Source organism: Theropithecus gelada, chromosome 4, assembly GCF_003255815.1.
Source record: "Theropithecus gelada isolate Dixy chromosome 4, Tgel_1.0, whole genome shotgun sequence".
Lineage (NCBI taxonomy): Eukaryota > Metazoa > Chordata > Mammalia > Primates > Cercopithecidae > Theropithecus > Theropithecus gelada.
The window spans coordinates 35,893,919-35,913,597 of record NC_037671.1 but is presented as its reverse complement, the minus strand read 5'-3'; the positions used below and the strand labels follow the sequence as shown (position 1 = coordinate 35,913,597).

The window sequence follows — 19,679 nt, the reverse complement described above, 5'->3', positions numbered from 1 at the left end:
CCTAGATGTTAGGTGTCCAGGCAGAAGGCTGCCACAGGGGTATAGCCTGCCATAGGGGAGGAGAGATGTGGAATTGGAATCTCCACAAAGTCCCCATCAGGGCACTGCCTAGTGGAGCTGTGGGAAGGAGGCTGCCATGCTCCAGACCTCAGAATGGTAAAGCCACAGGCAGCTTGCATACTGAGCCTGGAAAAGCTGCAGGCACTCAACTTCAACCAAGAGCACCCACAGGGGCTGCACCCTCCAAAGCCACAAGGGCAGAGCTACCCAGGATGTGGGACATGGAGTCAAAGGAAATTATTTCAGAGCTTTAAGATTTAATGACTGGGCCGGGTTCGGGCTCATGCCTATAATCCCAGCACTTTGGGAGGCCAAGGGTGGTGGATCACCTGAGGTCAGGAGTTCGAGACCAGCCTGACCAACAAGGTGAAACTCTGTCTCTACTAAAAATACAAAAATTAGTGGCCGTGGTGGTGAGCGCCTGTAGTCCCAGCTATCTGGGAGCCTGAGGCAGGAGAATGGCTGGAACCTGGGAGGTAGAGGTTGCAGTGAGCCAAGATTGCGCCATTGCACTCCAGCCTGGGGGAAAGAGCGAGACTCTGTCAAAAAAAAAAAGATTTAATGACTGCCCTGCTGGATTTAGGACTTGTGTGGGGTCTCTTGCCCCTTTCTCTCTCTCTTTTTTTGTTTTGTTTTGTTTTGAGATGGAGTCTCACTCTGTCGCCCAGGCTGGAGTACAGTGGCGTGATCTCGGCTCACTGCAACCTCCGCCCTCCGAGTTCAAGCGATTCTCCTGCCTCAGGCTCCCGAGTAGCTGGGATTACAGGCGTCTGCCACTGTAATGGGCTAATTTTGTATGTTTTTAGTAGAATGAAGTTTCACCATCTTGGCCAGGCTGGTCTTGAACTCCTAACCTCAGGATCCACCTGAGACTCCACAGGCCTGTGAAATCAAAGACAAGTTATTTACTTCCCAGATACAATGGTAGTACAGGCATTGGATAAACATTCTTATTCCCAAAGAGAGAAATTTGCCAAAAGAAAGGGGCAAGAGGAGGCCGGGCGTGGTGGCTCATGCCTGTAATCCCCAGCACTTTGGGAGGCTGAGGCAGGTGGATCACCTGAGGCCAGGAATTCGAGGCCAGCCTGGCCAACACAGTGAAACCCCTTTTCTACTAAAAATACAAAAAATTAGCTGGGTGTGGTGGTGTGTGCCTGTAATCCCAGCTACTGGGGAGGTTGAGACAGGAGAATCGCTTGAACCCAGGAGGCGGAGGTTGCAGTGAGCCAAGATTGTGCCATCGCACTTCAGCCTGGGCGACAAGAGCAAGACTCCATCTCAAAAAAAAAAAAAAAAAAAGTGTAGCACCTACCACCACTTTCTCTCCCTCACTCTCTCTCTTACCAAGTGAGACACCTGCTCCCCCTTTGCCTTCTGCCATGATTGGAAGCTTCCTGAGGCCCTCACCAGGAACAGATGCTAGTGTCATACTTCCTATATAGCCTGCAGAACCATGAGCCAATGAAACTTCTTTTCTTTATAAATTAGCCAGTCTCAGGTATTTCTTTAGAGCAATGCAAATGGAGTGACACAAGGACTTTGGTGACTATTCAACAAGATAACAGACATTGAGCCCAATGATCAGTCCCTGGCACAGAGTCAGTGCTTAAAAGAGGCAGGTCATCGTGGCTAAATTGATTATACTTGCTCTCTTATTATTAATAGTACTTCATTATCCTACCTCTGTGGATTTCACCTCTCAACCTGATTATCAGTTTGTTGAAGACTCATCTTGGTATCTTGGTTTGGGGTCCCAGAATGCAGACCCTGAGACAAAGGTCAGAGGACACACACATGAATGGAGGTGGCCACGGCAAACACCAGCAGAGGAGTGAAGAAGTAAGGCAGGGGAGGGAAGGATGCCAATGGAGGTGTCATCGAACCAGTTACCACTGTGGGCAGTTACAGCCCTCTGGGGAGCTCGGGGAGCCCAGGCCAGAATATGCCTCAGAGTTGACCCAAGCGAGCTGCCCGGCAGCAGGGGATTTCTTGTTTAATTAATTAGTTAATTATTTTGAGACAGGGTCTTGCTCTGTCATCCAGGCTGCAGTGCAGTGGCACAATCATGGCTCATTGTAGTTTCAAGCTCCTGAGCTCAAATGATCCTCCTGCCTCAGCCTCCCAAGTAGCTGGGACTATAGGTGCATGCCACCACACCCAGATAATTTTTTACTTTTTGTAGAGACGTGATCTCATTATGTTTCTTAGGCTGGTCTCAAACTCTTGGGCGTAAGCAATCCTCCTGCCTCAGCCTCCCAAAGTGCTGGGATTATAGCAATGAGCCACCCTGCACCTGGCCTCTTTTTTTTGAGATAAGATCTGTTGGCCGGGCACAGTGGCTCACGCCTGTAGTCCCAGCACTTTGGGAGGCAAAGGCAGGTGGATCACCTGAGGTCAGGAGTTTGAGACCAGCCTGGCCAATGTGGTGAAACCCTGTATCTACTAAACAAATACAAAAATCAGTTGGGTGTGGTGGCACGTGCCTGTAATCCCAGCTACTTGGGAGGCTGATGGAGGATAATCGCTTGAACCTGGAAGGTGGAGGTTGCAGTGAGCCGAGTCATACCACTGCACTCTAGCCTGGGCAGCAGAGTGAGACTTGGCTGGGCGTGATGGCTCACAGTAATTCCAGCACTTTGGAAGGCCAAGGCAGGCAGATCACCTGAGGTCAGGAGTTCAAGACTAGCCTGACCAACATGGAGAAACTCTGTCTCTACTAAAAATACAAAATTGGCTGGGCCTGATGGCTCACACCTGTAATCCCAGCACTTTGGGAGGCCAAGGCAGGCAGATCACCTGAGGTCAGGAGTTCAAGACTAGCCTGACCAACATGGAGAAACCCGTTTCTACTAAAAATACAAAATTAGTTGGGTGTGGTGGTGCATGCCTGTACTCCCAGCTACTAGGGAGGCTGAGGCAGGAGAATGGCTTAAACCTGGGAGATAGAGGTTGCAGTGAGTCAGGATCGCGCCATTGCACTCCAGCCTGGGCAACAAGAGTGAAACTCTGTCTCAAAAAAAAAGAAAGAAAAAAGAGTGAGACTCCAACTCAAAAAAAAAAAAGAAAAAGGTCTTGCTCTGTTGTCCAGGCCTGAGTGCAGTGGCAGGATCATAGCTCACTGCATCCTTGGACTCCTGGGCACAAGTGATCCTCCCACCTCAGCCTCCCGAGTCACTAGGATTACAGTGGTGTGCCACTGTGCCCAGCAGGGTTTTTCATCAACTGCTGGTGGGTCATTGCTGGAAGGCTGCTTCTGGGGCCTTAACTCCTGGCACCTCCAGCCTGCCGTGTGGCCATGACCAGCCATCCTCCCACAGCCAGAAAAACGACCGTCAGGCAGAAAGTTGCCAAAGATCTCAGTAAACAGCCTTCATAGGTGGGGAGGAAAGCTGAGGGATGCAGGCAGGGCATCCAGGGCAACTGCTGCAGCTTTCTCCCAGCTGTCATCTATCCGTGTGTTCATGCGAGCATGTATGTGTGTATTTGGACCGGGTTTCACAGTCACAAGGAATGTTCAAGTGGTAAAAAGGCAGACAGGGTGTCGGGTGCGGTGGCTCACGCCTGTAATTCCAGCACTTTGGGAGGCTGAAGCAGGTGGATCACGATGTCAAGAGATCGAGACCATCCTGGCCAACATGGTGAAACCTCGTCTCTACTAAAAATATGAAAATTAGCTGGGCGTGGTGGCACGCACCTGTAGTCCCAGGTACTCAGGAGGCTGAGGCAGGAGAATCGCTTGAAGCCAGGAGGCGGAGGTTGCAGTGAGCCGAGATCGTGCCACTGCACTCCTGCCTGGTGACAGAGAAAGACTTTGTCTCAAAAAACAACAACAAAAAGGCAGACAGGCTGGGCGTGGTGGTTCACGCCTGTAATCCCAGCACTTTGGGAGGTGTATGCGGGCAGATCACGAGGTCAGGAGATCAAGACCATCCTGGCTAACACGGTGAAACCTTGTCTCTACTAAAAATACAAAAAAATTAGCTGAGCATGGTGGCGGGTGCCTGTAGTCCCAGCTACTCGGGAGGCTGAGGCAGGAGAATAGCGTGAACTCAGGTTGCGGAGCTTGCAGTGAGCTGAGATCATGCCACTGCACTCCAGCCTGGGTGACAGAGCGAGACTCCATCTCAAGAAAAAAAAAAGGTAGACAGAAAAACATCTCCTTCCATCAGCCCCAGACATTCCCTCCCCTCCAGAGGCACCCCTTTTCCCAGCCTCCTTCCCATATACCCTTCTCTTGCCAGTCTTTCTAGTGTTGACTCCAGCCCCAGCCACATCTAAGGCCTCAGTTCCCCGAGGTGAGGATCCCTGGTGACGGCTCATCCTGTCTTCATCCGGCTCTCGTCCTGCTCAGCCAGTAGGCCAGGGATAGGAGCTCAGGCCTTGGAGACGTGGGGTGCCAGAGGCTGAGGGCAGGGCCTGGCTAAAGGCCAGCATGGGCACAAAGGCAAACATTAGGGACATGTTGGTCCTGACCAAACAGTAGGGACTGGGGTGGGACGTGCTGCTAGTGGCTCATCTGTCAGGTGCGTGGCTTCTCACTGCCATCAGGGTTGGCCAAGTGCTTTCTGTTTACCCCCTGGGGGCTGGAGGAATGATGGGCAGCCTGCCTCACTCCTTCATTGCATTTTCAGAGCCCAGTGAGCCATCACCCAGCTTTGGGTCCAGTCCAGCGAGGGTTCAGCCTAGGAACTATGGTAGGCAGGGACTAAGGAATGAACCGGGAAGGGCTTTGAGCAATGTTCTGCTTACTCCAGTCAGCCCTCTGTATCTGTGGCTCCATATCCACAGATGTAAACAACTTCAGTTTGAAAATATTTGAAAAAATAAAAATAAAAATAACACATATTTTAAAACAGTATAGTATAACAACAATTTACGTAGCGTTTAAATTGTATTCAGGGCTGGGCATGGTGGCTCACACCTGTAATCCTAGCACTTTGGGAGGCTGAGGCAGGTGGATCACCTGAGGTCAGGAGTTCCAGACTAGCCTGGCCGACATAGCAAAGCCCTGTCTCTACTGAAAAATACAAAAATTAGCCGGGTGTGGTGGCAGGTGCCTATAATCCCAGCTACTCAGGAGGCTGAGGTAGGAGAATTGCTTGAACCCGGGAGGCGGAGGTTGCAGTGAGCTGAGACTGTGCCACTGCAGTCCAGCCTGGGTGGCAGAGCGAAATTCTGTCTCGAAAAAAAGAAAAAAAAACAGTTGTATTCAGTATTATAATTACTGTTGCCCTGACTGGTGTGCAATGGCACAGTCATGGCTCACTGCAGCCTCAATCTCCTGGGCCCAAGTGATCCTCCCACTTTAGCCTCCCAAGTAGCTGGGACTACAGATGCAGGCACCATGCCCAGCTAACTTATTATTATTATTGAGACGGAGTTTTGCTTGTTGCCCAGGCTGGAGTGCAATGGCGCGATCTCGCCTCACCGCCACCTCCGCCTCCTGGGTTCAGGCAATTCTCTTGCCTCAGCCTCCCGAGTAGCTAAGATTATAGGCATGTGCCACCATGTCCGGCTAATTTTGTATTTTTAGTAGAGACAGGGTTTCTTCACGTTGGTCAGGCTGGTCTCAAACTCCCAACGTCAGGCCTCCCAAAGTGCTGGGATTACAGGCATGAGCCACCACGCCCGGCCAACTTATTTATTTTTTGAAATTTCTAGTAGAGACAAGGTCTTGCTATGTTGCCCCAGCTGGTCTCAAACTCCTGCCTCAAGCAATCCTCCTGCTTTAGCCTCCCAAAGTGCTAGGATTACAGGTATGAGCCACTGAGCCCAGCTAGAGATAATTTAAAGTGTATGGGAGAATAGATGCAGGTTATACACAATTTTTTTTTTTTTTTTTTTTGAGACGGAGTCTGGCTCTGTCGCCCAGGCTGGAGTGCAGTGGCCGGATCTCAGCTCACTGCAAGCTCTGACTCCCGGGTTTACGCCATTCTCCTGCCTCAGCCTCCCGAGTAGCTGGGACTACAGGTGCCCGCCACCTCGCCCGGCTAGTTTTTTGTATTTTTTAGTAGAGACGGGGTTTCACCATATTAGCCAGGATGGTCTCAATCTCCTGACCTCATGATCCACCCGTCTCGGCCCCCCAAAGTGCTGGGATTACAGGCTTGAGCCACCGTGCCCGGCCATACACAAATATTATGTCATTTTATGTAAGGGACTTAAGCATCCTCAGAAGGGAATCCCATGATGATCCAAGAGGGTTCCTAGACCCAGTGCCCCACAGACATCTAGGGATGACTACTGCTACATAACACATCAGAGGCTTAGTGGTGTGAAGCAGCAGCCATTTTGTTTTGCTCTAAAGTTTGTGGGTTTGTGGGTCAGGAATTTGGGAAGGGCCTGGCTAGGCAGTTCTCGCTTGGGGTCTCTCATGTCAATGCAGTCTGATGTCGCCTGGGGTTGGAGTCATCTGAAAGACTCAGCTGGACACACGGCGTAAGACCGCTCCCTCCCATGGCTGGCAGCTGGTGTTGGCTGTTAGCTGAGAGCTCAGCTGGGGGTGCTGTAGATCAGAGCGACTCCACCTGGCCTCTCCAGCTTCACAACAATCTCAGGGCAGTCGGACTTCTTACATGGGGCTGGCTTATCCCAGAGCAAGTGTCTTGAGAAAAACAGACGAAAACTGCATGGCCTTTTATTACTTATCCACCCAACTTTACTAAGAGGAGCAGTCATAGCCTCCTAGAATCAGGGAGAGGGATATAGATACCATCTCTCAGTGGGAAGAGTGCCAAAGAATGTTGGTGCCACGTTTGAAACCATCACAGATGACATCTCAGAAACGGTCTCTCTTTCTGTGCTAACTGGGACCTCAGAGGTTACAGGCCCTGGAGCACACCGATAGAACCTAGGCGAGCATCCATGGTGCAGATTCAAAGACGGGGCCAGAGAGCACGGAGCCTGGCCCACCCTGCCTGTCAGTGACAGTGAAGGCCACAGACAGCAAAAGTCTCCTGGAGGGAGGGGCCAAGTCAGTAGTGTGTGCTGAGCAAGAAGGAGGCTTGTGAGCCTGGGCAACACAGCAAGACCCCACCTCCATAAAAAGCATTTTACAAAATTTGCTGGTGGCGTGTGCCTGTAGTCCCAGCTACTTGGGAGGCTGAGGCAGGAGAATCACTTGAACTCAGGAGGTGGAGGTTGCAGTGAGCCAAGATCATACCACTGCACTCCAGCCTGGGCGACAGAGCAAGACTGTCTGGAAAAAAAAAAAAAGAAAGAAAAAACAAACAAACAAACAAACAAAAACATTTGCTCAGTGCAGTGGCTTACACCTGTAGTCACAGCACTTTGGGAGGCTAAGGTAGGTGGATCACTTGATCCCAAAAGTTCGAGACCAGCCTGGGCAACGTGGTGAAACCCCATCTCTACAAAAAAGTAGACAGGTGTGGTGATGTGTGCCTGTAGTCCCAGCCAGTTGGGAGGCTGAGGCAGGAGGATTGCTTGAGCCCAGGAGTTTGAGGCTGCAGTGAGCCGAGATTGTGCCACTGTACTCCAGCCTGGGCAACAGAGTGAGACCCTGTATCAAAAAAACAAAAAACAAAAAACAAAGGCCTGTTGGGGTGAGGGGGCTGGAAACCTACACCTGAGCTCTCAGGTTCAAAAGAAACTGAGCTGCAGCCAATCACAGAAACCCGGCCAGGGCAGGGACTGTTCACAGCTGTACTCCCAACAACCTCTCAATAGAGATTTGTTGGCTGGGTGTGGTGGCTCACACCTGTAATCCCAGCACTTTGGGAGGCCAAGGCAGGCGGATCACCTGAGGTTGGGACTTCGAGACCAGCCTGACCAACATGGAGAAAACCCATCTCTACTAAAAATACAAAATCAGCTGGGCATGGTGGTGCCTGTAATCCCAGCTACTTGGGAGGCTGAGGCAGGAGAATCGCTTGAACCCAGGAGGCAGAGGGTGCAGTCAGCCAAGATCACTCCATTGCACTCCAGCCTGGGCAACAAGAGTGAAATTCTGTCTTAAAAAAAAAAAAAAATTTAAATAGAGCTTTGTTTACTGAATGAGGAGTGGGGCATGTTGGGGAGGGATTGGGATCTGCCCTGACCCCTGCCCCTTGCTCCTTGCTCCTCTCTGCCTTGCCTCCACACAGGGTAGCTGCCAAGGTGGCAGATGCCCAGCCCCTTGCCCACTCCAGGGGCCCGCCCAGACCCTTGGGCACTTCCTGAGCAGCAGGACACATCCTGCCCTTTGTGCCCATGAAAGGAGGCAGCTTATCAGAGGGGAAAGGACACTCTGTTCAGGCCTGGCCATCTGCCTGGGCTGGAAGAGCCATGTCTAGGAGCTGCTAAGCAGAGCAGACCTGGGTGGAAGGGCCTGGGAACAGCAGACGATTGAGGCTCCGTGCCCCAGGCCAGGCCAGGACCCCAGCCTCTCTCAGGATCCACTCAGCCCCTGCACTCCTTTCCACCATCCTATCTTCTCTCCATTCCCTTCCTACTTCTCTGACTCCTAGTAGAGTCTTTCACTCGCTCCATTCATTCAAGCACTATTTAAGGAATATTTTATGTTTGATTTTTGTTTGAGACAGGTCTTGGTATGTTGCCTAGGCTGGTCTTGCTCAAGTGATCCTCTGGCCTCAGCCTCCCAAATAGCTGGGACTACATGTGCGAGCTACCATGCCTGGCTCTGTTTAAGGAATACTTTATATATGCTAGGCAGCTGGGCTCACAGCAGCAAACAAAACAGGCAACAATGCCCGCCTTCATGAAACTTACGTTTCAGTTAAATATATAATATGTTAGATGATGAAAGTGATCTCAGGAAAGATAAAGCAGGGCAAAATAGGCTGGGCATGGTGGCTCACGCTGTAATCCCAGCACTTTGGGGGGCGAAGGTGGGCAGATCACTTGAAGCCAGGAGTTCAAGACTAGTCTGGCTAGCATGGAGACCAACCTGGCCAACATGGCAAAATGCTGTCTCTACTAAAAATACAAAAATTAGCTGTTGAAAAGTAAAAAAATCACCCTGTTGCCCAGGCTGTTCTCAAATTCCTGGGCTCAAGTGATCCACCCACCTTGGCCTCCCAAAGTGCTGGGACTGATTGCAAGTGTGAGCCCCGGCACCCATTGCCTTTTTTTTTTTTTAAACATTGTGTGGTTTAGAGATACCCCCTTAGAAAGTGACAGCTGAGCAGAAGCCTCAGGAGGTGAGGTAGTGAATCACATAGACTCCCAAAGGCAACGTCTCCAAGGCAGAGGGAACAGCAAGGGCAAAGGCCCTGAGGCAGGGTAAGCTGGGTGTGGGCAAGGAACAGCAAAGAACCCAGGGTGTGACTGGGTACAGTGGTTCACACCTCTAATTCTAGCATTTTGGGAGGCTGAGGCAGGTGGATCATCTGAGGTTAGGAGTTCGAGACCAGCCTTGCCTATATGGTGAAATCCCAGCTCCACTAAAAATACAAAAATTAGCCAAGCATGGTGGCATACGCCTGTAGTCCCAGCTATTTGGGAGGCTGAAGCAAGAGAATTGTTTGAACCCAAGAGGTGGAGGCGGAACCCAGGAGCCGAGATCCTGCCACTACACTCCAGCCTGGGCAACAGAGTGAGTGAGACTCCATCTCAAAAAAAAAAAAAAAATTTCCAGGGTGGACAGGGCATGTAGAACAAGGAGAGCAAGAGGAGATGGGGTCGTAGACGTAGGAAGAGCCAGATGCCAGGGGCCTTATCAGCCTTTGAAGGACTGGGGCAATGTGGAGTCAGTGCGGGAGTCTGGACAGAGGCCTGATGCTTTAAAATCACGGTAGTTCAGGGACATAGTGCTTACTATGTGTCAGTCTCTTTCCTAGGCACTGAATATGCATTCAACCACTTAATCCTCCCAATACCTTTATTAAAGATGAGGAAAGCCTGGTGCGGTGACTCACGCCTATAATCCGAGCACTTTGGAAGGCTGAGGGGGGCGGATCACCTGAGGTTGGGAGTTAGAGACCAGCCTGACCAACATGGAGAAACCCCATCTCTACTAAAAATACAAAACTACGCGGTGGCTCAAGCCTATAATCCCAGCACTTTGGGAGGCCGAGACGGGTGGATCACGAGGTCAGGAGATCGAGACCATCCTGGCTAACACAGTGAAACCCTGTCTCTACTAAAAATACAAAAAACTAGCCGGGCGAGGTGGCGGCGCCTGTAGTCCCAGCTACTCGGGAGGCTGAGGCGGGAGAATGGCGTAAACCCGGGAGGCGGAGCTTGCAGTGAGCTGAGATCCGGCCACTGCACTCCAGCCTGGGCGACAGAGCCAGACTCCGTCTCAAAAAACAAAACAAAACAAAACAAAACAAAACTAGCTGGATGTGGCAGTGCATGCCTGTAATCCCAGCTACTTGAGAGGCTGAGGCAGGAGAATCACTTGAACCTGGGAGGCGGAGGGTGCAGTGAGCCAAGATCACACCATTGCACTCCAGCCTGGGTGACAAGAACGAAACTCCATCTAAAAAAAAAAAAAAAAAAAAAGAGGAAACTGATGTGCAAAGAGGTTGAGTGACTCGCTCAGGGTTGTTACATGGCTAAAATACAGAAGAACCAGGCCTCAGCGTGGCTCTGAGAGTTCAGGCTGAGATGTGCTCCATTTCCCTCCACCCAGGAGGCGATTCTCTGGGTTTTCCTCTAGGGCAGGGTTTCTCACCCTCAGCACTGCTGACACTTCAGGCCAGATCATTCCTTGTCATGGGGGCTGTCCCGTGCATTGTAGGACATTTAGCAGCGTCTCTGGCCTCTACCCACTCGATGCCAGTAGCACTCCCCGAGTTGTGACATCACTGTCTCCAGGTGATGCTAAATGTTTCAGGGCGGGGGTAAAATTGCCCCCAGTTGAGAACCACTTCTCTGTTTTCCTGTCCACTCCACCTGCCACTGTCCCAGTTCAGGTTCACTTCTCTCTCACTGCGACCATTGTGAAGGCCTCCACATTAGCTCCTGTCCCATCGCTATACACCTTACCAGGCCACTCTCCCAGGTCTCCAGCCCTGGCTCCCATTGCCCTGAGGATGAATGCCAAGCTGCTTAAGTTGGCTTGTAAGGCCCTATATAATCCAGCCCCTGCCTGCTTCTCCAGCTCTCACCCACCCTTATTTTTAAGCCTCCTTTTGCAAGCCACCCTCTGCTCATTCAGTCTAGTGCCATATATTGAACTTGACACTGTGCTGGACACTGCAGACAATGGAAACAAAGCTCCCCCGAAACCCCCGCCCGTACCCCCAGGGCTTGCCTTTATGCTGTGTTTGCCTCCTGTGGGGAGAGCAAGTAAACACATGCAGGGAATCCTGTTAGCCCTAAAACCAGGGAGCTGTGAGGAAACCAGGGCTGGAGCAGGTGCCGTGGCTGAGCTGTACAGGATGGGTATGGGTTATAGAGGGGGAGACAAGAAGAGAGCCAACAGCACCCTGGCAGTGGTGGGGCAGATGCAGAGAAAGGATGGAAGGCTAGGGTGGTGATTTAGGGCTCCAGCAAAGGCAGTGAGAGTGGGGGTGTTGAGTGGATCAGATGGCGGAGAGAAAATGAGCTAAACATAAATGGGTGGGCTGGGTGCAGTGGCTCACGCCTGTAATCCCAGCACTGTGGGAGGCCAAGGAGGGCGGATCACCTGAGGTCAGGCAATCGAGACCAGCCTGGCCAACATGGTGAAACTCCATCTCTACTAAAAATACAAAAATTAGCCAGGCATGGTAACACAGTGAAATCCTGTCTCTACTAATAATACAAAAAATTAGCCAGGCATGATGGTGGGCACCTGTAGTCCCAGCTACTTGGGAGGCTGAGGCAGAAGAATGGCGTGAACCCGGGAGGCAGAACTTGCAGTGAGCCGAGATTGCACCACTGCACTGCAGCTTGGGCGACACAGTGAGACTCAAAAAAAAAAAAAAAAAAAAAAAAAAAAAAAAAAAAGGCCGGGTGTGGTGGCTCACACCTGTAATCCCAGAACTTTGGGAGGCCGAGATCGGCGGATCACGAGGTCAAGAGATTGAGACCATTCTGGCCAACATGGTGAAACCCCGTCTCTACTAAAAAAAAAATAAAAAAAATTAACCGGGTGTGGTGGTGCGTGCCTGTGGTCCCAGCTACTCAGGAGGCTGAGGCAGGAGAATTGCTTGAACCTGGGAGGCAGAGGTTGCAGTGAACCGAAAAAGCGCCACTGCACTCCAGTGGCAAGAGTGAGACTCCGTCTCAAAAAAAAATTGGCCAGGCACGGTGGCGGGCACCTGTAATCCCAGCTACTCAGGAGGCTGAAGGAGGAGAATCGCTTGAACTCAGAGGCAGAGGTTGCAGTGAGCCGGGATCGCGCCATTGCACTTCAGCCTGGGCCACAGAGAGGGACTCCATCTCAATAAAATAAAATAAAATAAAATAAAATAAAATAGTGGACTAAACAAGGAGGCCCAGGACAGTAGAGGAGTCCAAATGGTTCCTACTTGGTCAGGAAGGTAGAAAGTGGGGTCATGGTGCAGACTGGACTCTTCCCAATCACAGACTGTTTGCCTGGCAGGCATGCCCTCCCCTTATTTCACCTGTCAACTTCCTCCTCCTGATGCGAGCCCAAATCACAAATGGTGACTTCTCCTAGAAGCCTTCTGGATTCCTCCTTGCTGGCATTGCTTGCTTCCTTCTCTGCACTCTCCAAGCTATACTACAGCAACATCATTATCTGGTTAACTGCGCGGGTCTGTTCCGGCCCTCCCACCACTGACTGAGTTTCTGGAGGCCAGGGAGCTTTCTTCAGCACAGGAGGCGCCGCGCTCTGCCGCCGGTCGAAACCTGAGGGCGAGGCCAGAAGGAACGGAAATGTGGCACGGTTCGGCGGTTCTCAGATGCGCGCGACTGCCCAAGTACGCACGCTCCGCTGGAGCCTGGGGTGGCCGGGCAGTCTCGGCCGAGACGTGTTTGCTGCGCTTCGGCGCACACAGGCACTGCGGTGCCAACCTCCTGGTTCCGCCCTCCCCCGGCAGGCGCCCACGCGTGACCTCGGCCGCCCACAGGCCTTCGACTCTTCCCGGACTCCAGGTCCCAGGCCACCCCGCTCCACCCTGCGGATGATGAAGACAAAGTCCCCCGCAAGTCCCTCATGTGGGGCAAGGGGGAGGTACCACCTGGGGCTGGGCCTGGCTCCCCACTGAGCAGAGGTGTTGGCCAAGGCGCTCCCCCTAGTGGTAAGTACCCCCTGGTTCCCCCTCACAACCTCTGTAGTAAGTCACAGCCAGACGACCCCGCCCCACGTCTGCGGCAGCCTGGGAACCTGCCTCCCTGTTTCAGGCCCCGCCCCCTACAGCCTTCCCTCCTCGGCAGCCCAGGGAGCTTTAAAAATGCACATGGCATCTCTCCACACTGGATCCGAGAATCCCAAGCCTGGTGCGGTGGCGCGCGCCTGCGGTCCTCGCTGAGGCGGGAGGATCAATTGAGCCCAGGAGTGGAGGCTGCAGTGAGCTGTCATCGCGCCACTGCACTCCAGCCCGAGCGACAGAGAAAAAAAGAGAGAGAAACAAACCTCTAAACCCCTGAACAGCAAAGCACATCATCTCCACACATCCTTTCTGACCTCACCTCCTGTTCCACTCCCTCCCACTTACGCCCTTCCAGCTGCACGGATCCCTTTCCTCAAACCCACCAGGCCTGCTCCCGCCTCAGGGCGATGCACTTGCTGTGCCTGCGGCTGCCCTTCCCCCGATGGCTCCCTCCCTGGCTTCCAGCACACGACCTCCTCAGCCAAGGCCTCCCCATCCCTCTGTGATATCCCCCCCACTATCCAGTCTCAGCTTTCTTCATAGCACCTGTCACCCTGGCATATCTGTTTATTGTTTGTCTCACTAGCAATAATGTAAGCCCCCAAAGTGGAGGTTGTGTATGTCTTGTTCACTGCTCTATTCCCCATTGCCTGGAACAGGACTAGCATGTAGTAGATGCTTCATAAAAATGGTTCCATGGGCCGGGCGCGGTGGCTCAAGCCTGTAATCCCAGCACTTTGGGAGGCCGAGATGGGCGGATCACGAGGTCAGGAGATCGAGACCACCCTGGCTAACACGGTGAAACCCCGTCTCTACTAAAAAAAAATACAAAAAACTAGCCGGGCGAGGTGGCGGGCGCCTGTAGTCCCAGCTACTCGGGAGGCTGAGACAGGAGAATGGTGGGAACCCGGGAGGCGGAGCTTGCAGTGAGCTGAGATCCGGCCACTGCACTCCAGCCTGGGCAACAGAGCGAGACTCCGTCTCAAAAAAAAAAAAAAAAAAAAAAAAAATGGTTCCATGGATTCTTTTTTTTTAGACGGAGTTTGACTTTTGTCGCCCAGGTTGGAGTGCAATGGCACGATCTCGGCTCACTGCAACCTCCGCCTCCCAGGTTCAAGTGATTCTCCTGCCTCAGCCTCCCGAGTAGCTGGGATTACAGGCGCCCACCACCATGCCCAGTTAATTTATTTGTATTTTTAGTAGAGATGGGGTTTCATCATTTTGACCAGGCGAGTCTTGAACTCCTGACCTCAGGTGATCCACCTGCCATGGCCCCCAAAGTGCTGGATTGCAGGCGTAGGCCACTGTGCCTGGCCCCGTGGATTCTTTGAGAATCTTCTATGAGTCAAGCAGTTCTTCATTCAGCTCACGAGAAGCCTATGATTCACCCATTGCATAGATGTGGAGACTGAGATTCAGAGAGATATGAGACTTGTCCACCATCATATGAGCTTGCTGTAGTGGGAGTCGGGTTTCAACCCAGGTGAGTCTCTCCCCCTCTGCCTCTCTGCTTTCCAGCTCATCTCCTAGTTGAGAAGGGGGACAAAATATCTGGTTTTGCCTTCACTTCACCCTAGTATAGGCAAGGCTGGCACCCAGTGACCCCAGACAGGGCCTGAGGCACCATCTCCCTGGGAGGTCTTGGTCAGGGGGCCACAGGAGGGGGATCAGACAGTCTCCTGAGGTGGGCAGGCCCACCTTTGGCCCTGCCCACATTTTCCTGGGGCCACCCACCCTGACCCCCAGCTCCTAAATGACCCAGCCCACTGCCTTCCTTTCAGCCACCACTGAGTCCCTAAACTCTCTCAGAATGGACCTGGGTGCCTCTGCTTTTGCCTTCATCCCACCTGAGATACAGTGAGAGAGACAGAGACACAGGGAGACGTGGGGAGACAGGGACAGAGACAGAAACACACACACAGAGACACTTACATACCAACAGAGAGAGACCAGGAGAGTGACGGACTTGGCAAGTCCCTTTGCAACGCTCCAAACCTCATGGATGCAATCAGGGCCACTGCCAGCCCATTGCCCCTTTTGAGCAAGTTAGAAAAGGCACCCTCCAGGGGAATGCTACCCCTCCCAGGGCCTGGCGAGTGAGTGCGATGGGCTGAGCTTCAGTCCCGCTGGCCCTTCACTCGGCGGAGTGAGTGTGCTGGTGCAGGAGGGTCCCTGGAAGCCGTCCCCAGATATCTCTATGCCAGGGGGAGAAGGCAATGCTGCAATGCTCCCCAGTCCTTGGGCCCACCCCACAGGCTTGCCCCTGCTGTGTTCTCTGAGGCCTTTCAGGACCCCCAGTCTTCAGCCCCGACCCATAGGCCTGCCCCTGCTATGTTCTCTGAGGTCTTTCAGGAACGCTTGGGCTCTCACCATTCTGGCCTTGACCGGAGCCCAGCCCTGTGCACTCACCCATGGGGCCTTCCCCCACATAAGGTCCTTGGGTCACCTCTGCCTTCACCACTCAGAAATGTCAAGCCAAGCCCTTCCACAGAAACCAGCCCAGGATGCTGTGTGGTTGGGAAGAGGCCCTCAGGCCTGTTCCAGCACACAGACCCCCTCCTGCTCCAGGGACAGCACCAGCAAACCACACCACACTTCCCAGCCTCACAGACCCCCGCAGTTCAGAGGAATCCCAGGAGCGGACGAGAAGGTGCCATGGGCCTCGCTGGACAGACAGGGAAAATGAGGAACAGAGAGGAACGGTGAGCAGCCCAGGGTCCCACACCCTGAACCAAGGTTTCTGCCCCCCTCCGCCCCTCCCTCCCGCATCCAGGTGCTCCCAGGGAAGCCCTGCAAGGCCCCACCCTTCCCAACAGAGAACACTCTGGGAGGAAATGATTAACCGGGCAATTAGGGCACAGGTGAGTCATCTGGTCACAAGGCCGCCTCCTGGCTGACTCAGGGGGACAGTCCAGATGGGCCCGTCCACCCAGCCCCAGTTCAGGGTCTGAGTCAAGGACTCCATGCGATCTGGCCAGGAAGCCCAGGAGAAAGCCCTCAGCCCTCTCCAGGCTCCACCCACGCCCTGCAGGCTGGGGGACAGAAGCGGGGACTCCCACCTTCACTGGGCTGGCCTGGGTCAGGGCAGGGGACCAGCTGCTACAGTTTCTGTCTCCCCACGCTAAGTCTGTGGCCACAGGGCCAGCCATCCAACCAACAGCTGTGGTTATCAATCACAGCGATGACTAAGAATGGCCATCATGTTCTGACATTGAACTTCAGCTCTGCAACAGGCCTCAGGCTAGACACCGTGGGGACCCATGGGGACCATCAGACAAGCTTCTATGGATAGCAGTCATGTTGAAAAGAGTTGGGGACAGTGAGCTTTTTTTTCTCATACATCTGCTGAAGGGCCTCAGAGCCTGGACCCAGGCAGAAAGGAAGGAAGGGGGGACCCCACAGGGAAGCCAGCAGGACCTTCTGGTGAACAGCACCTCCTGGTGTCCAAACTAGGCCTGGCCCTGCTGCCCATCTCATCTCTGGGAAGCCAGGTGTGTCGGTCTCCTTCCCTGGCCAGTAAGGGCCTGTCATTAGGCACCCCACCCCAAGCCCACCTTTACTTTTGAGATTAGGCAACACTGGACACCAGGGACCCCTGGCCTACCCAGGCCGGCCCTCCCGAGGCAAATCCCCTGTCCCAGGGCCTCTTTCCTGGCTTTGTCCTTGGGCGGGCTGGGCAGGAACTTCCTGCGAGAGAATTCCCGGATCCTCCCTAGGAGGCTACGGCAAGGCCTGGGAACTTAGGGAGGGAGGGAAGTCAGGGGCACCCCTCCTAACAGGGGCAGGGCTTGTGGACGGCAGGGTCCCCTGGCACTCTGGGCCCTGGGTCCTTCACCAGCCCCAGGTCAGGCCAGCCAGACCTCCTGCCCTCTCTGCTCAGATGCCCTGCTGCAGCCCCTCCACTCTGCAGCAGGGCAGCCCTAGCAGCCCCCTGGGCATAGACTGGGGACTAGATCAAGGCCTCAGATAGACTGGGCTTGCTCTAGGGTTGAAGATTGAGGGGCGGGGTCCAAAGACAGCTAACAATGAGGCCAAAGTCAAAGTAGATTTTTATTAATAACATCACAGGCCCGAGTTGGCTGGGTGGGATAGAATTTGGGGCAGACCCATCCTACAGACACATGGACACTGTCTCAAGACCCGCTGGTCGCAGGGGCTCCTTAGATGTACCCTAAGAAGAGAGATACCCCCATGTACCAGCTCCGGAGATCTGGGCAGGGCAGACTCGGGGCCAGCGCCGGCTTCACTAAGGAGGCCAGTTTCCCATCTCATTCTCCTCAAGAAGCAGGCACTGGGGGACAGAAATGGGTGAAGAAAGACGCCTCAGTCTTCTCTGTACCCCATAACCTCTCCCCCGCCCCCAAGAGACAAGCACCTGAGGACACCTTTCTCCCACTTCCCCTTGGCAGGCACAGCTCCACCAACCCTGAGCCACCTCCCTGCCACAAAATGGAGAATCCCTTCTCCCTCCAACTTGGGGGGGTCCTTGGAAGCCCCAGGAGTCAGCACCGCAGCCAGTCCCTCCCCTCCCTCACCTCTGGACCCCACCCCAAGGGGGATGTGTGCTCTCCCATCAAGCCCAAGGTGGCGCTACTGCTGCCTCCGTGCCCCTCCCTAGGTGCCCAGCATTCCCCAAAGGCTGGGGGCAGCCTCCTTCCCCCTCAGCACAGTGTCCCTGAGGGCAGCAAGGGGAGATAGGAATGGGGATGAGGACAGGACCTTTGAAACACCCACTGGAGATAGATATTCTTAAGGCAACTGTCCCCAAAGTGAGGACTGGGCTGAGCCCTTACTTGCCACCACCCAGAAATGACCCAGGCCTCTCAGCACTACTCAGGCAACCCCAGGACTGTGACTCCTGGGACAGGGCAGGCTGGCTGGGGAGGAGACGGGAAGAAGGGGGAGGGACCAGTGAGGACAGATCCCAAGATTCAAACCCTTTGGTGTGAAAAGACAAAGTGACGGGCTCTGCCACATGCTGACAGCCTATGTGGCTGTGGATGAGGTGACACACGGGCTTCCTGTGACATGGGCATGCAGGCGGGCTTGGGGCAATCAGAAGGATGCCTCTCAGTGCCCAGCAGGCATGCTTTCCTTTTTGTTTGAGACAGGGTCTCGCTCTGTTGCCCAGGCTGGAGTGCAGTGGCATTCTCATAGCTCACTGCAGCCTCAACTGCCTGGGCTCAAGTGATCCTCCCACCTCAGTCTCCCAAGTAGCTGGGACCACACGTGCACGCCACCGTGCCTGGTTAATTTTTGTATTTTTTGTAGAGACAAGGTTTTGCCATGTTGCCCAGGCTTTTCTCAAACTCCTGAGCTCAAGCAATCCGCCCACCTCAGCCTCCCAAAGCACTGGGATTATAGACATGAGCCACCACACCCAGCCCCAGGTGGCAAGTCTTTCTGATAGGCACTGCTCCAAAGTGAATCACACTGTGCTAAGCCCCCACAAGGGAGTGCCTTTGCAGCTTACAGCTGCACATGCATCATCTCAGGAGGTCCTTGCAACAGTCCCCTTTCACGGGTAAAGAAACTGAGGCCTCGCCTTTCCAGCCCCGGCCCCGGACCCTGCAGCCGCCGAGATGTTGATGCCTAAGAAGAACCGGATTGCCATTTACGAACTCCTTTTTAAGGAGGGAGTCATGGTGGCCAAGAAGGATGTCCACATGCCTAAGCACCCGGAGCTGGCAGACAAGAATGTACCCAACCTTCATGTCATGAAGGCCATGCAGTCTCTCAAGTCCCGAGGCTACGTGAAGGAACAGTTTGCCTGGAGACATTTCTACTGGTACCTTACCAATGAGGGTATCCAGTATCTCCGTGATTACCTTCATCTGCCCCCGGAGATTGTGCCTGCCACCCTACGCCGTAGCCGTCCAGAGACTGGCAGGCCTCGGCCTAAAGGTCTGGAGGGTGAGCGACCTGCGAGACTCACAAGAGGGGAAGCTGACAGAGATACCTACAGACGGAGTGCTGTGCCACCTGGTGCTGACAAGAAAGCCGAGGCTGGGGCTGGGTCAGCAACCGAATTCCAGTTTAGAGGCGGATTTGGTCGTGGACGTGGTCAGCCACCTCAGTAAAATTGAAGAGGATTATTTTGCATTGAATAAACTTACAGCCAAAAAACCTTAAAAAAAAAAAAAAAAAAGAAACTGAGGCCTCTACTCAACATCACAGAACAAGCTAATGCCAGACTAAAACCTCTGGCCTCCAAACCCCATGCCCTTTCCTTTTGTAAACTACACAGACTGTCAGGGCAAATGTCCACTGAATAAAAGAATGAGATGATGAATGGATGGAAATTAACCAAAAAGGTCATCGACACACTTTCAACAGATCCATCAACATGCACTCAGAGAAGCTGAGACAGGTCTAACCTTTAAAGGCCGATGT

The 19,679-nt window shown here is 53.4% G+C and overlaps 2 protein-coding genes across 4 annotated transcripts in view; both read left to right on the top strand.

The window, feature by feature from the left end:
- The window catches only part of LOC112622829 (40S ribosomal protein S10), an 846,014-nt gene extending 826,591 nt beyond the window's left edge, over positions 1–19,423 (top strand). The window contains exon 2 of one of the 3 annotated variants that reach the window (XM_025382783.1): positions 18,869–19,416. In XM_025382783.1, the coding sequence (XP_025238568.1) occupies positions 18,869–19,366 (498 nt within the window). In that variant the 3' untranslated portion in view covers positions 19,367–19,416. Of the gene's footprint in view, positions 1–18,834 lie in introns of those variants that run through there. The other 2 variants (XM_025382782.1, XM_025382781.1) reach the window with 2 other exon arrangements.
- Positions 12,876–18,814, top strand: LOC112622825 (putative uncharacterized protein encoded by LINC00336). Its single transcript, XM_025382768.1, is given in 3 exon segments — positions 12,876–13,143; positions 13,146–13,214; positions 18,558–18,814. Coding segments are annotated over 3 exon segments (594 nt in total).
- Positions 19,424–19,679: the final 256 nt, after the last annotated feature.